The sequence below is a fragment of the Archocentrus centrarchus genome, chromosome 10 (genome assembly GCF_007364275.1).
Source record: "Archocentrus centrarchus isolate MPI-CPG fArcCen1 chromosome 10, fArcCen1, whole genome shotgun sequence".
Lineage (NCBI taxonomy): Eukaryota > Metazoa > Chordata > Actinopteri > Cichliformes > Cichlidae > Archocentrus > Archocentrus centrarchus.
The window spans coordinates 16,381,353-16,398,763 of NC_044355.1; the positions used below are offsets into that span (position 1 = coordinate 16,381,353).

The 17,411-nt window shown below is 41.3% G+C and overlaps 2 protein-coding genes across 27 annotated transcripts in view; both read right to left on the reverse strand.

Annotated features, from left to right (window-relative positions):
* Positions 1-17,411, reverse strand: part of LOC115787293 (protocadherin alpha-C2-like) — a 195,950-nt gene that overhangs the window by 24,910 nt on the left and 153,629 nt on the right. Inside the window, exon 1 of one of the 26 annotated variants that reach the window (XM_030739952.1) lies at positions 14,739-16,864. The exons of 24 other annotated variants lie outside the window; for them this stretch is intronic. In XM_030739952.1, the coding sequence (XP_030595812.1) occupies positions 14,739-16,784 (2,046 nt within the window). In that variant the 5' untranslated portion in view covers positions 16,785-16,864. Of the gene's footprint in view, positions 1-8,859; positions 11,323-14,738; positions 16,865-17,411 lie in introns of those variants that run through there. One more of the 26 variants, XM_030739938.1, reaches the window with a different exon arrangement.
* LOC115787296 (protocadherin alpha-2-like) lies at positions 11,742-14,188 on the reverse strand. The gene has a single exon (XM_030739954.1). The coding sequence runs from the start codon at positions 14,178-14,180 to the stop codon at positions 11,742-11,744; it is 2,439 nt and encodes an 812-aa protein (XP_030595814.1). The 5' UTR covers positions 14,181-14,188.

The following is a 17,411-nucleotide window of genomic DNA, read 5'->3' on the forward strand; positions in this document are numbered from 1 at the left end:
CTGTTGAATTAAAAAACAAACAAATAAATAAAACAGTGTATTCGGGATTTTTTTTTTTTTTTTTTTTACATTTGCTGCCTCAGTAAAATAAAGTTTAAAAGCCAATGTCATTAGTGCTACACATTTAATCCTTCAGTGAGTTGAAGCGCCAGCCTGAGAGAACAGAGGTGGAAAAGACAGTGAAATTGGTCCCTCTGTTGGAAAAAATGAGCAGTACAAGAGTAGGACACGTGACCATTGCCCCACTTGCACATCCACAGGCTTTCTCATTAAGCCAAAGCACTAGAGGTTAATCCCATCTACGAGTGTGCGTGTGTCTGAGGGAGCGAGGGCACAGATGTCAAGCTACAGTGGCAGTCATTTTCTTTATCATCTGCAGTATAGTGACCTCAATGGTGGGGGAAGCAAGTTATAAAGGCAAGGCACCCTCCAGAGGTAAAATGAGAAAGAGCAATCCAGAGACTGTCAATGTCAGAATCTACAGTACCACTGTCTGTATTGTACAAAGATTTAATACAACATATCAATAGAAATAATAAGCTGAAATCTAACGCTTTGTCTTCAAGGTGCGAGATTAACCTCATGAATCTGTGTCACAAATAATGCACCAAAACATTCTCCAGTTTTGCTGTTGCTTATTTTGTCACCAACACGCTTTGAATAATATGACAGATCTGCAGGAAAAAAAAGTAGAAATGCAAAAATCAAAAGCAAAGGCTGATGAGTCTTACTATTGAGTATATTGGCTTATCACACTGTGACAGAGCTGAATTATCATGCCTTCTCTCCCCTGTGCTCAAGAACTTTCCCATTTTAAAATCTCCAAAACAAAAGTCCCATGATAACCCAATCCTTTTACTCAGGTGGACACGGTAAGTGGGTGTAGAAGACATTCTCTGGTATGATCCCTTGTGTACTTTTCTAAAAAAAATATAAAGGGTTTGAGAGAACTAAACACAACACAAATCCATCCCTGTGGGACCTTGCAAGGGTTCTTGGTTGTCCTGATTCAGCCTGTGCATAAATCAGACAGATTTTCCTTGTGGCACTGAACAAAGCTATCAGAAAATGCAGGCAGGCTTTGGATACTTCCCTCTCAGGATGCCCTGGCTTTATATCCTTGCCGTATGGGAGGATGGAACCCATGGTTCTGAGCATGACAAAGCTAATCTAATGACAGCGAAAAACATTCAAATGCCACTAAGAGGGAGCATGTGTGGAAGACGGGTTAGTGGAAGAGTGTGAGTGTGTGTGTGTGTGTGTGTGTGTGTGTGGGGTGGGGGTGGGGGGTGGGGGGGGGGGGGGGGGTAAGTTCTTCCTTTTATCTGTGACCAATTGTAAGCCTGTGATGTTCTCACCCAGCTGCAGGGCATGTATTTAATGTGTTTTTTTTCTTTTGTCCATCTCATCCTCACAAACTCCAGTTTCTTTTCACTATCTCATGCTCAAGGCTCTTTTCTGTGCTGTTGCATGTGACTTCCTTCAAAATCCTGTCCTATTTTGGAACAGATTCTCTAATCTCACACAATTTTCCCTCATTTGCCTTGCTCTCAGCTTTGTCTGACTAGGCATTTCTGCTGAAGATGCACTGCATCTTTGGACTGTATCTTCCTCTTTCTTTAACTCTCTGTTTCTCTCATCATATCCACCATGTTTACTTTCTGCTTGCATCTATGTAACACATGCTTGGAAGGATGTCTGGGTGGGGGTGGGTACATACTAGCAGCTCCCTGGAAACAGACTAGTTCATCATTTCATTAGGCTCAGAGCAGTCGTCATGGTAACCAGAGATGGCAGCAGTAACCTCACTCTCACACAAAGGAAACACCCTTGCAAAGGAGACAAACAGGAAGTGCTATATAAGATGTGTGTGTGAGGAAGAAAGAACAATAAAGAATCACGAATCAGTCTGTGTTGATCAGTCACCCTGTGTTATAACTGAAGTGAGGGCATCTCTATGTAATGCCTTCTGTCCAGCTGCTGAACTCGTCCAGCATGACTTGCTGACATGCTGCAACCCATAAGCACTTAGCTGTAAGCATCAACAACGATAATGTACTCTAGAATCAATAATTTAATACAGTTTTCACCACCAGCGGACATGGAGTTAGAAGCTTTTATCATATGCACACTCATCTCATGCATCCTGACACAACGCTACCTTTCAGCACTTCTTCAGTGTTGACGTTATTATAATAATTATGCCCGCAATAGAAAATTTCTGCCTCATTTAAACACGCACCATAAAAATATCCAGAAACACAGATAAGTGTTCTGATGGTTGCCAGGATAAAGCCTCTCCTCCTCATCCTCCCCTGAGCTTCTGCCCCGCCCAACCGGTTTAGCTGTGATTGACACTAGGTGTTGTCGGCCCCGCCCAACCGCAGAGCCGAGCAGGAGGGAGAGCTGAGCCGAGCGGAGCTGATACCTCGATCGGTACTGAAGCTCCCTGCCACTGCTGCCACTGCAACGAGTAGCGGAAAATTACCTGCCCCTCCCCCCATCCCTTCCTCTCTCTCATACACATTCACAGAGAGCTGCAGCATACATAACACACAAGCTACTGAACCACTTTACTGCAGAGAGACGGCTCCAGGCATTGTTTCAGGATCCACGTTATATAGTGAGTTTGTATATATAGCGGAGACTGTGTCGGACACAAAGCGACGCAATTACCAAACTCAGGTTCAGTCAGATGGCGCATGTAGCGCGCTGTCATATTTAAATCACAGGCTGACCCACTTATAAGCTGCACAGCCCATATTTGTCGTTTGCAGCATTCAAAGTGTGTTTGAGAGATTAAAGAAAAAAAAAACTATATCAGTCTTCTTAACGGTGAGACAGCCAAACGAACGGAGTTTTGACAGATCAGGCCACGTTTGCTTGTGCTGAACCACTCCCTGAAATGAGGTCATACCGTCTGAGTGACTCAAAGCATCACGGACCAGCGTTACACAGTGCACTACTAAACTCAACCTGCATTATCTGAACATATCCCACCAGTAAAGGGCAGCAGTGATATCAAATGCATACAAATGCCACGAATGTGGTTAACAGTCTGGGCTAGATTTAACCACTGCCAAATCTAATTGAACCAGAGCACAGGAAGCGCTTCTGTGCTGCTTGACACGACTTGATAAGGGCTTTGTACACACATTAGGGATGTTTATGAAAATATATTAGATCGTGTTTACAGCGCTCTAAGGCTGATGGCACACATGTCTGCAAAGATGGACTCTAATTCTCTGGTAGTTCTCTCAGCTGCTCCCCATCTCTGGGAGCCTGAAGGAAAGGGGGAGGGGAAAGATCATCTGGCAGTATGGGTAAGAGAAAAAGAAAAAGGAGCTAGCATGAATATCAAAATCATATTTGATACTGCAGAGCGATTTAAAAACACAAAAGCAAAACATAAAACACAATACAATTTTGAGGATAAGCAGATAACATTTTTTCTTTAAAAAAATCATACATTTGTGTGTTAAGCAGTTGTATTATGGAGCACACAATAATTAGTCAAAGAATGGAAGGTTTAAATTTTAAATAAAATATTACAATGGCCAGTAAAAGCATAACTGTTTTTAACAGTTCACAGGGTCCAAGTGCAGTTCCTGACAGCTATTATATTAAAACAAGGAGATATGACCTAGTAATATGAAGGCATTAACACATTGCAGACAAAATAGAAAAAAGACACGCATGATCCAAGAAGGTAAAAAACTGGATACAGAATGAAAAACAATCACAGAAAAAGAGAAGTAGAGGCTGCACACCACACATCTGGTGTGCAGACTACTTCTCTTTAACACATTGCAGACCAATGAATTAAAAAAAATAGCAATATGATTTTTTTCAAATATGTGACAAGCAATTGTACATAATGCAATGACAGTATAAGCACAAACAGTGGAGAATTTAAGGGCTGTAATGGCTGATTGAAATGTCTGCAATAACCCGAGAGAATTAAAGGCCAGGTGTTTTTACTAAATTTGTTTAAGCTCCTCTCTTGACAATGCTACCCTTGCATTCTTATAGATACTTGAACATGGTAGATTAATAGTTATTTATGAGTAACATCTCAGCTTTTGCTTCTATGACCTGTCAAAATGTTGACTGTGGAAAAGGCTGATGAATCCACTAAGGCACCAAACTCATCTGAAGTAATTCAATTCAATTTCAATTCAATTTTATTTTATTTATAAAGTGCCAAATCACAGCAAACAGTCGCCTCAAGGCACTTTAAGTAAACATCTGTGTGGATGTTTGTAGATATTTTTGAACAAAATGTGAACAAAGTACAAAGAAAGCTAAATGAATTACCTGCAGGCAAAAACAAAAATGCCCTGATTATATAGTCCTGCTGGTAAAGGCATACATTACTGATGTGATTCAGTTCTGTTTAAGGGACCTTACAGCCTTGTACCTTGCTGACATTTCTGCTCCTACCTGGCATGGCTATTTTTAGACATGTTAGCATCAGCAAAGGCAGATGTAAGACTCAGTGCTTAAACTCTGATGTCAGTGGAAATAGACATATACAGTTTTCTTCCTCTGGCAGTTAGATCTAACGACTGTCTCTTTGTTCTCACGATTTCATTTTTTCTGTGAATCATGATGCTACATGTACAAAATGAGGACACCGTAAAAGCCAAAAATACTATCTGAATGGTAATATCATGACCTGAATTCATACTTTTGCCTTTGATTTTGATGATGATAATTCCTAGTACCAGGAGTGACAGGTTCTATCCATTAACTGCCTAGCAACAAAAAAAACCAAAAAAAACAAAAGGACCACACCTCATCTGAAAAAATGCGAATTCAAACTGCACTCTCTGGGGGTAAAAATTATTTTGGGGGAGCTTCCAGTTGAGCCTGTGGATATTCAGGTTACTTCCTCTTTCTTTCACTGGTTAATGTTTAAAAATGGACAGAAAGTTTATAAGGCTAATAATAAATAATAAATTGTCATTAGGTAACAGCCACTGGTTTCATGATTCCATTTCTGTAAAAGCAGTACCCTTTTTGCTCTCCAGATGAATAGTTTATTTGCATGCAGCCTGTTCAAATATGACTGCAAAGATAAATCAGAAATCTTCCAATGCCCAAACTTTTGTTCCTTGCCTGCAGATATGGCAGATTCATATGCTGATGTCTAGAGGTTCCATAGCCAAATCTTGATTACAGAACAAATTCTATAGCTAAAAAGAACAACCATAAAACAAGACAGGGTACCTCTATGGACTCTCTATGGAAGCTAAAGCAAGTGGAATCGACATCTCATCCAAGACATATGTGTTGTCAACAATTCCTAAAGAATATGCCACAGAAAGGGAGAATCCTTCAACATGAAAAATGTTCACATTAGTCTGTAGTCTGCCAACTAGGTTTCACAGATTATGGAACTAAATCAGATCACCACATCAGGGCCAAATTCAATTCAATTCATTTAGCACCAAATCACAACAGTTACCCGAAGGGTTTTTATATTGTAAGGTAAAGACCCTACAATAATAAAGAGAAAACCGCAATAATCAAGCAATGCTCCTTTGAGCAAGCACTTGGTGATAGTGGGAAGGAAAAACTCCCTTTCAACAATTCAATTCAATTTTATTTATATAGCGCCAAATCACAATAAACAGTCGCCTCAAGGTGAAGAAATCTCGAGTAGAACCAGGCTCAGGGGTGGCCATCTGCCACAATTAGTTGGGGGTAAGGGGAGGGAGACAAGACAAAAGACACACTGTAGAAGAGAGCCAAATATTAATAATAACTAATGATTAAATGCAGAGTGGTATATAAACACAGAGTGAAAAGAGGCGAGTGAAGAAGAAACACTCAGTGCATCATGGGAAGCCCCTAGCAGCCTAGGCCTATTGCAGCATAACTGAGGGAGGTTTCAGGGTCACCTGATTCAGCCCTAACTGTAAGCTTAATCAAAAAGGAAAGTTTCAAGCATAATCTTAAAAATAGAGAGGGTGTCTGTCTCCCGAATCCTAACTGGGAGCTGGTTCTACAGAAAAAGAGCCTGAAGGCTGAAGACTCTGCCTCCTATTCCACTTTTAAATACCTTAGGAACCACAAGTAAGCCTGCAGTCTAAGAGTGAAGTGCTCTATTGGGGGTGGTATAGTACTATGAGGTCTTTAAAATAAGGTGGGGCCTGATTATTCATGTATGTGAGAAGAAGATTTTAAATTCAATTTTGGATTTAACAGGGAGCCAATGAAAAGAAGCCAGTATGGGAAAAACATGCTCTCTCTTTCTAGTCCCTGTCAGTACTTTAGATGCAGCATTTTGGACCAACTTAAGGGTTTTCAGGGTTGTTTTTATGACAACCCTGAAACTAATGAATTACAAAAGTCCAATCTAGAAGTAATAAATGCATGAACTAGTTTTTCAGCATCACTCTGAGACAAGATGTTTCTAATTTTAGAGATATTGCAGAAATGCAAGAAAGCAATCATATATAATTGTTTAATATGTGCAGTGAAGGACATATCCTGGTCAAAACTCCAAGATTCCTCAGTGTTACTGGAAGCCAAGGTAATGCCATCTAGATGAAGTACTGTACCTGGTTAGACACCATGTTTCTAAGATTTGTAGGGCTAAATACAATAACTTCAGTTTTATCTAAATTTAGAAGCAGGAAAATAGAGGTCACCCAGGACTACATATCTTTCAGACATTCTTGCAGTTTAACTAATTGGTGTGTGTCATCTGGATTTATAGATAGATAAAAATCATCTACATAACAATGAAAATGTATGCAATGCTTTCTAAAAATATTGCCTAAGGGAAGCATGTATAATGTAAATAGAATTGCTCCTAGCACATAACCCTGTGGAACAAGAAGAGGCATGTAAGACTCTGCGTACTGGTCTGAACCCTGGGTAATCATGTTTTGGGGGTTTAATAAATTTGGACAGATTTCTAGAAATGAGACCTGCTCCATCCAAAGTGGGATGGATGCCATCTCTCCTAACAAGACCAGGTTTTCCCCAGAAAGTTTCACAATTATCTATAAAGCCTACTTCGTTTTTTGGACACCACTCAGACAGACAGCAATTTAAGGAGAATACGCAGCTAAACATGTCGTTCCTGAAATGATTGGGGAGTGGCCAGCAGTTTCAGATTTCCTTCTATGTCACCTGTTCTGGCCCCTGGAAGACAATTAACTATGGTTGCTGGTGTAGCTAGCTCCACGTTTCTCAAAACAGAGTCGCCAATAACCAGTTTGTTCCTCGGCGGGTGTGTCGCTAAGTGGGGAAAAACTATTTAACGGATATGAGCAGAACCGTCCAGTTTCAAATGAGACAAGCTGACTAAACGGTAATGTAAAAGGTACACTTAAAAAATAAAACAAAAATATACAAACAAAAGAAGAAGGAGTTACTTAGCCAAACTGAGGAAATTCTGATGAGTGGATCTCGATTCTCAAACACTCGCTTCTAGTGAAATAGTTAAGCTAACAGAGTGGTTGCCATAGCACTTGAAGCCACCAGTGGCAGCACTGAGCTCAGTACAGGTCTTCTCTGCTCTGCTAACCAGGGGCTACTAAACGAAGAAGTTTTTACAAAATCTCTCAGAAGAAGACTCTTCCCGCTCATGGAGACTTTTTTTCCCCCTACTTTACATTAACTCAAAATTTCTGACGGGTTTCTGCGTCATTGAACTCCGATAGGTTATTGTTTGCCTCTTTGCTTCCGTTAGTAACTGAATAAGCCACGAACTATGACGGATTGTCAGAAGTATGTTTCAAACTTGCCACGACAGGAATTTATCACAGCCACTCCTGCAGCAAAGTCACTTTTTACACCAAGAAAGCAGCGAGTGTGTTCAAGCAGTTCTCTCTTTGGTAGCAGCGAAATCTCAATTAAGCTACGCTGGGCTGAGCTTCGACAGCGAACAAGTAGCGTGTTTTCTTAGACACTACAGGAAAAAAACAAAACAGATTCGTATTTGTGACAGGCGATTAAACGTTGGTTATGTCATGTTAGTTATTTTATAAGTTGCCTTACGTTTAAAAAGATTTTTGATCCCTTTTGCAGTGAGGCTGTTGTGACTGCCTGCCTTCTGTAAATGAGCAAACACCTTTAGCAATGCAGACTGTGAGTCATACTGACTATTGTTAAGGCGAATTCCTTTTTACTTGGTCACTATAGCAACCGATTACTAACAAAAGACTACACAGCCGAGTGTGACGTCCTTATTTCCCATATGTTTTGGTAGTAATGAGGTTCTGCTCAATTTATCCTAAAACCCCTACAAATTGCGATGAAAGTGGTATTAAAATGTGTCTGGACGGTGAACTACCCCCTGTAATTACTGAGACGGAGCAGTGCTGCCACTGAGGTTGCAGAGAGATCAATGATTCTAATTGCTGTCTTGAGAGCCCACAATCTTGACACCAACAGAAAGTATATACAGTAAAATTATATATGTAAATTAATTATTGTTTTCCATCATTATGCATCCTCAATATTCAAGCTGAACATCTCCGGCTCGACATAAGCATTTAAATTCACTGTTTCTGCAAGAATATTCACTAGATACTTTAGTGTAGGCTGTACTCTAATTGCTTCTTTTGCATATTTTATTCTAATTATCGCCATTACCTAAAAATATATATTTTTTCAAAATCCTGATTTTTGACAGCCCTACTCACCCCAGTGCAGGGTGTTGTAGTAATGTAACTAATGCGACAAAGCAGCTCTAACAGCAAGCCATGATTTTAGTACCATGGACAGTGCCGTTACCAGATTCAGACAGACAGAGCAGTAAGTGAGTGATTTTGAAACTGGAGGAGGTGGTGTATACAAAACTTCTGAACTATAATCGTAGTGTTGATGATTACATCTTACCTTCTCTTTGTTAGGTAAAGTCTGAGTTCTGGTAAAAGTATCTCCTCCGTTAATACTGATCAGCTCACCATCTACAGGCGGAAACGGGGCGGGGAAGACCACTACATCACTCTTGAGTGTGTCTGAGCTGAAACACACGTCATACTGCTGAGTAGATTTAGAGTAGGACCAGCTCCCGTCAGGGTGGGTGGTGATCACTGGCGCACTGTACCTGCTGAAACTGCCGTCTGCCCTGTGGCATCTGACAGCTATTAAACTGATGAGGCTCAGCAGAAAGATGACGGACACCGACACAATGGCAATCAACAGATATAGGTTCAAATCAGAGAAGTTGTCCTCCTTTATAGGCACGTGTCTGAACTGAGTCTGGATTTCAGCCGTGCTTTCAACCACCACCACATCAATAGACACAGTAGCTGACAGAGAGGGTTCTCCGTTATCAGAGACCAAGACCACCAGGGGGTGAGTTTTCAGGTCATTGTCACTCATTCTCCTCTTAGTCCTGATCTCCCCGGTGCTGGTTCCAATCCTGAATAGGTTGTTTCCTTTGGGCTCAGACAGGTGATAGGAAAGCAGCGCATTGTATCCAGAGTCTGCGTCTACAGCCCTGATCTTTGCCACAAAGTATCCCGCTTCAGCAGCATAGGGGATGCTCTCACTGTTAATGGAGCCGTGCTCAGAATAGGGTGCAAGGATTGTAGGATTATTATCATTTTCATCCATGATAAAAACATTGACGGTCACGTTGCTGCTGAGCGGAGGAACACCAGCGTCTGTGGCCTGAACTTTAAACTGGAACGTTTTTAACTCCTCGTAGTTAAAAGACTGCAGGCCAATTATATCTCCAGTTTCTGGGTTGACGTTAATAACTGACCCTATAACATTATTTTTGTTATTTTTAATTACTTGAAATGTTACTTTTGCATTATCGTCTACATCAGGATCATCTGCACTTATGGTATAAATAACAGCGCCAACGGGACCGTTTTCTTTGATGAAAATGTTTATCGCAGAGTCTGCGAAACGCGGTGCGTTATCATTAACATCAGAAACGTGGACCGTAACCACGCTCGTACTGAAAAGAGGCGGTAGCCCTTCATCTGTCGCCATTATTGTTACATTATACTGAGAAGCCCGTTCTCTGTCTAGAATTCCATCAACGACTAAAGAGTAATGATTCTTATATGTGTTCTTAATTTTAAAGGGCACAGGATCAACTATTATAACCAGAACGACGCCATTTTTATCTGCGTCGTAGTCTTTCACCGTTAAAAGCCCAACCATTGTGTCTAGGGGTGCATTCTCACTTACCACGTTGACTAAAGACGTAACTGAAATTTCTGGTGGATTGTCATTAACATCTGTGATTTCAACGAGAACTTTACAAATAGATGCTCTCGGGTTTGGCCCTCTGTCTTTCGCTTGGACTCGGATTTCAACTGCAGTGGTTTTTTCATGGTCCAATTCACCCTTTACTGTGATCTCCCCTGTTAATGGATTAATGGCAAATTTGTCGACGTCGTTATCGTTATCTTGGTTGATAAAAGAATACTGTATTTCTCCGTTAAGACCCTCGTCTAAATCTCGAGCATGCACGGAAATTATGCTTGCGCCGCGCGGCGTGTTTTCGACCACAGTGGTTTTGTACAAGGGCTTGTCAAATATTGGAATATTATCATTGACGTCTTGCACATTAACAGTGATGCGTAACGTGCCTGATTTAGGAGGTTTTCCTCCGTCTGTAGCCGTCAGTGTTAATTTAATAACAGACTGTTTCTCGCGGTCTAAGGTTTTATGCAGTGCCATTTCAGCGGGCTCTCCAGCATTCTGTACATCCAGTGTGAAATGCTCATTTTGGCTCAGCTTGTAGCCCTTCACAGAATAACTTCCGACGTCTGTATCGAATGCTTTTGGGAGAGCGAATTTCTCACCAGGAAACGCTGACTCGGACACGTTCAGAACAACTTCTTGTATCCGAAACGAGGGCGCATTGTCGTTTATATCCAAAATTTTAACCTCGAATCGATATAGATTCAGCGGGGAGTTAACAATGGCTTCCACTTCCAGTGAGCACTTCACATTTCGAAAGCAGAGCTCCTCTCGGTCTAGTCTGTCTTTCACCAAGAGTATTCCAGTCTTAACGTTTACTTCGAAATACCTCGTATTAGGTCCAGAAATTTTAAAACCTCTGGCTTCCAGTTCATGAACGTCTAGATGTAAATCCTTCGCCAAATTTCCCACACTGGTCCCCGGGCTCGACTCCTCCGTAACAGTATACACAATCTGCGCTGCCACTTCACCCCATATGTAAAATACAGGGGACAAATAATAAATCCATTTCCGGAAAACACTCCCTTGTAGCATTATTTTCATATCCTGCTAAATAATTAGGGGAGAAAAAAATCACTGCGGCTGCAACATTGCTCGATAATGGTAGATCCAGTCTATAGTACTTCTATAGCAGAGAGGCTCTTCTGCTACAGCTACGACAAAGAAAGAATTACGGACCCTCTGTAAAGGGAGGAGCATCGCACAGAAAACAACGTTTGATCTCTGAGCTGTTAGCGACATCTCATGGTAATTAGAGCCAAAACAAAAACAAAAAAAAAAAAGAAAAGAAAAGAAAATGTTGAAGTCAGTAAGTTTTTTTGATTGAACAAAATTAATTTTGATTTATCACCAGCTAAAAAGCCACAATGATCAACTGCAGTTCTAGCATCAGTTAACAGCCTTAATGGGCAAATTTAAAGAAGAGTACAATATGAAAAAGTTACTAGGGGTTGCATAGTTTAGCAAATGTTTCTCTTATGATTCTTAGATAAAAAGTGGAAATAGGATAATTTGGGAAGAAACAAAGCATTAAATCATTCACCGTTGTGCAGTTAAAGTGCTACCATCCTTACCTTTTCTTTATTAGGTAAAGTCTGAGTTCTGGTAAAAGTATCTCCTCCATTAATACTGATCAGTTCTGCATCTGCAGGTGGAAACGGGGCAGGGAAAACCACTACATCACTCTTGAATGTGTCTGAACTGAAACACACGTCATACTGCTGAGTAGCTTTAGAGTAAGACCAGCTCCCGTCAGGGTGGGTGGTGATCATTGGAGCGCTGTACCTGCTGAAACTGCCGTCTGTCCTGTGGCATCTGAATGCTATTAAACTGATGAGGCTCAGCAGAAAGATGATGGACACCGACACAATGGCGATCAGCAGATACAGGTTCAAATCAGAGAAGCTGTCCTCCTTCACAGGCACGTGTCGGAACTGAGTCTGGATTTCAGCCGTGCTTTCAACCACCACCACATCAATAGACACAGTAGCTGACAGGGAGGGTTCTCCGTTATCAGAAACCAAGACCACCAAGGGGTGAGTTTTCAGGTCATTGTCACTCATTCTCCTCTTAGTCCTGATCTCCCCGGTGCTGGTTCCGATCCTGAACAGGTTGTTTCCTTTGGGCTCAGACAGGTGATAGGAAAGCAATGCATTGTATCCAGAGTCTGCGTCTACAGCCCTGATCTTTGCCACAAAGTATCCTGATTCAGCAGAATAGGGGATGCTTTCACTGTTAATGGAGCCGTGCTCAGAATAAGGTGCGAGAATTGTTGGATTATTATCATTTTCATCCAGGATTAAAACGTTGACAGTCACATTGCTGCTGAGCGGAGGAACACCAGAATCTGTGGCCTGAACTTTAAACTGGAAAGTATTTAACTCCTCATAGTTAAAAGACTGCAGGCTGACTATATCTCCAGTCTCTGAATTTATGTTTACAACAGAGGTTATTGGAATATTTTTTGAAAAGTCACCTATTAGTGAATATGTTACTTTAGCATTTTCTTCCATATCAGGATCGACTGCAGTAATAATGAAGATAGTAGCTCCCACTGCACTATTCTCTTTGACATATACATTAACCACAGGCTCTGAGAATAAAGGAGCGTTGTCATTCACATCAGAAATGTGAACAGGAATCACACTTGTACTGGAAAGAGGTGGACTGCCTTCATCAGTGGCTATGATGGTTACATTATATTGAGTAATACTCTCTCTGTCAAGAGACCCATCAACTGTTAATGAATAATAATTCTTGTAGTTTACCTTGAGTTTAAAAGGCACCACCCCAAGAAGTTTGGCATTGGTGAGACCATTACTGGCCCCATCTTTGTCTGTTACAGTCACCAAAGCCACAACTGTATCTATCTCAGCATCTTCTTTAACTGGGCTCATAAGAGAAGTTACAGTGATTTCAGGTGTATTGTCATTCACATCAGTTACTTCTACTAACAGTTTCCCATGCACACTTCGTGATGGTGTACCTTTATCTCTTGCCTGTATACGAATATCATATGCTGTATTCTCTTCGTAGTCTACTTTCCCTATTACAGTTATTTCCCCTGTGTTTGGGTTTATCGAGAATACAGTTTCTGGATTGAAATTTCCCCTTTCAATGAATGAATACACTATTTCACTATTTATTCCCTCATCCAAATCTGTAGCACTTACAGTAACTATAGAGGTCTGAAACTGAGCATTTTCAGTTACTTGGGCTTGATACAGAGGCTGACTAAATACAGGAGAATTGTCATTTATATCCATAACATACACAACTATCTTTAATGTCCCTGATCGGGCAGGTTTTCCTCCGTCCAGAGCAGTTAAAACAAGGCGAATAACAGACTTTTTCTCCCTGTCTAAAGATTTTTGCAGCACTAATTCAGCAGACTCACTGTGCTGTCCGACGCTCTGCACGTCCAGTGAGAAATATTCATTTGGACTAAGCTTGTAGCTTTTTACTGAGTTGCTGCCCGTGTCTGCATCGTTTGCCATTGGGAGTAGATAACGCTCCCCTGTAAAAGAAGATTCCGATATGTTTAAAGTCTTTTCCTGTTCGCGAAAGGATGGAGCATTATCATTAATATCAGTAATCTGTACCTCTATGCGATGCAGCCGCATCGGGTTGTTCAGAATGGCTTCTATGCTCAGGGAGCATTTCGCCGTATTTGGGCAGAGCTCTTCCCGATCAATCCTATCGCAAACATTCAGAGCACCAGTTTTTAAATCCACGTCAAAATATGTCTTTGAGTTCCCGGAGACGATTCTTAAGTCCCGTTTTACTAGTTCATTTACGTTAATTTGTAAATCCTTAGCGAGATTTCCGACCACCGTTCCTTTGTCAGCCTCCTCGGAAACGGAGAACGAGAGCTGCGCTGCAGTCGCATCACACAAACAAAGCAAAACTATGATTTGTATCAAGATCGGGAGTCTTTGTCCTACACGTCCCATCGCTGTCACACAATGAACGACATAACAGTTTCTGAACATATCCACATTACAGGTGACTAAGAGAGGAAGCGCTGTCCGTCGCGTAACCACTTTTATATTTCCCGAAAAAGCACTGGTGGACTAAGGATGATTCGCACGGAGAGGAGGAGTCTGGGAAAAAAAGGATCGATAAAAACATTTGTGGTCTCCAGCGACACCAACTGTGTGGTTGGTGCAAATGTGTAAAGACAATAATATTTACCGAGCAAAGAAATAATAGTACATCTGTCGTAATTATAGCCTATTTTTTGTGAAAGGACAAAGCAGTAGAATATTTAAGTGTAAAAATTCACAAAACCTTATTGAACTCTTTGTAATACAAAAGGTTGGCAAAGAAAGTATAGTCGACCGTTCAGTACCACAGACAGCGCCCTCAGTGGTGAGCTGTTTAGAATCTCGTTTGACTCATAGCTTAACATTACCATTACCATGAAATACCATTCAGCAACAGTTTCATAAGTTGTGTGTTAAAAAGTGCTATACAAATAAATTAACTTTATTAACATTATTACTATTAAACCAAAGACCAAATCCACTTTTAGGTTTTGGTCAACTCACCTTTTCTTTGTTAGGTAAAGTCTGAGTCCTGGTAAAAGTGTCTCCTCCGTTAATACTGATCAGCTCAGCATCTACAGGTGGAAATGGTGCAGGAAAAACCACTATGTCGCTCTTGAGTGTGTCTGAGCTGAAACACATGTCATACTGCTGAGTAGCTTTAGAATAAGACCAGCTCCCGTCAGGGTGGGTGGTGATCATTGGGGCGCTGTACCTGCTGAAACTGCCGTCTGTCCTGTGGCATTTGACTGCTATTAAACTGATGAGGCTCAGCAGAAAGATGACGGATACCGACACAATGGCGATCAGCAGATACAGGTTCAAATCAGAGAAGCTGTCCTCCTTTATAGGCACGTGTCTGAACTGAGTCTGGATTTCAGCCGTGCTTTCAACCACCACCACATCAATAGACACAGTAGCTGACAGAGAGGGTTCTCCATTATCAGAAACCAAGACCACCAAGGGGTGAGTTTTCAGGTCATTGTCACTCATTCTCCTCTTAGTCCTGATCTCCCCGGTGCTGGTTCCGATCCTGAACAGGTTGTTTCCTTTGGGCTCAGACAGGTGATAAGAAAGCAATGCATTGTATCCAGAGTCTGCGTCTACAGCCCTGATCTTTGCCACAAAGTATCCCACTTCAGCAGAATAGGGGATGCTCTCACTGTTAACAGAGCCGTGCTCAGAGTAGGGTGCAAGGATTGTTGGATTATTATCATTTTCATCCAGTACTAAAACACTGACAGTAACGTTGCTGCTGAGCGGAGGAACACCAGAGTCTGTGGCCTGGACTTTAAACTGGAAAGTATTTAACTCCTCATAGTTAAAAGACTGCAGGCTGACTATATCTCCAGTCTCTGAATTTATGCTTACAAATGAATTTACTGGGATACCTTTTGAATCGCCTACTACTGAGTATGTTACTTCAGCGTTCTCATTTATATCGGGATCAACTGCTTTAATAGTATAGATACGAGCTCCAACTGGACTATTTTCTTTTACATAAACATTTATCTCGGTTTCAAGGAAACGAGGCGCATTGTCATTGACATCAGAAACTTCAACATTAATAACAATGGAGGCGGATAAAGACGGGATGCCCCCGTCATTAGCAATAATGGTGACGTTGTAAACAGAACGCTGCTCTCTATCAAGCGGTCCATCTAAAACCAAAGAATAATAATTTTTATAATTTGAATTCAGCTTAAAAAGAGTGGAACCAGCAAGTTTACCGCGAGTCTGACCGTTTTTCCCTCCATCTTTATCAGTCAGTGTTACCAAAGCGACAACGCTTCCTATTTCAGCATCTTCTCTGACAGGGTTCATGAGTGGCGTAATCACAATTTCTGGGGCATTGTCGTTCACATCAGTGATCTCTACCAATATCTTTCCATTTGCTCTCCGAGGTGACGGACTTCTGTCTGTTGCTTGAACATGAATTTCATACGCTGGCTGTGTTTCATAATCCAAATCACCCTTAACAGTGATCTCACCAGTCTCAGCATTTATAAAAAACACATCAGCTGGATTGAAGTTTGCACGTTTGACAAAAGAGTACATTACTCTCCCGTTTTCCCCTTCGTCTAAATCTGTGGCATTAAGCTGAATTACTAATGATCCGGCTGGAGCATTTTCATTTACACGTGCTTTATAAAGTGTTTTGCTAAACGACGGCGTGTTATCATTGAAATCCAGAACATGGACTATAATCTGTATACTTCCGGTGTTAGGAGGTTTACCTCCATCCACAGCGGTCAGTGTTAGTTTAATGACAGCTTGTTCTTCTCTATCCAAAGCTTTATGCAACACTAGCTCAGCAGATGCAGTGTGTTCTCCGCCTCCTTGTATATCTAGGGAGAAGTATTCATTTGTACTCAGCCTGTAAGTCTTTACTGAATTGCTGCCTGTGTCTGCATCAAGAGCCAGCGGAAGCAAGAAATGTTCGCCCGTAGGTGAAGATTCGGAAATGTTTAGTGAATATGACTTTTCTACGAAGGTAGGCGAGTTGTCGTTTAAATCAGCAATCGTGATCTCGATGCGTCGGAGTACCATAGGATTGCTCAGTATAGCTTCTAAGTTTAGTGTGCATTTTATCGCGTTTGTACAGAGCTCCTCGCGATCTATTCTCTCATTAACATAAAGATCCCCCGTTTTAAAATTAACATCGAAGTATTTCTTACTGTATCCAGACACAACATTTAGATTCCTCGTTTGCAGGTCTCGAACGTTGACGTTTAAATCCTTTGCGAGGTTCCCGACCACAGTCCCTTTGTCCACCTCCTCAGAAACAGAGTAGAATATCTGAGCGGCAGACCAGTCAGATAAAAACAGGACGATCAGCGAACACAGAATTTCATTATTCCTTCCACTGCCCATCGCTGCTTTCAAAAACAGAGGCGCGATTCAAATTATTTTCATCCTTAAAACACCACAGGACCAGCCAACGTGTTAAATCCCATCCACCTTATAGCCTTCTGCTTTTTATCGCCATTCGTGCTCCTCGCACAAAGCACGGGCATAGTGCTGACGCTTCACAAGTAAAGGAGGAGACTGAAAACACCCAGCTCTCTAAAACAAGTGGTCATTAGCGACCCCATGCGTTACAAATTAGATATAACTAAGGTTTAAAAATTGAGGCGCACTATCGGTGTATTTCATTTTTCAACTTGCATAACAGAG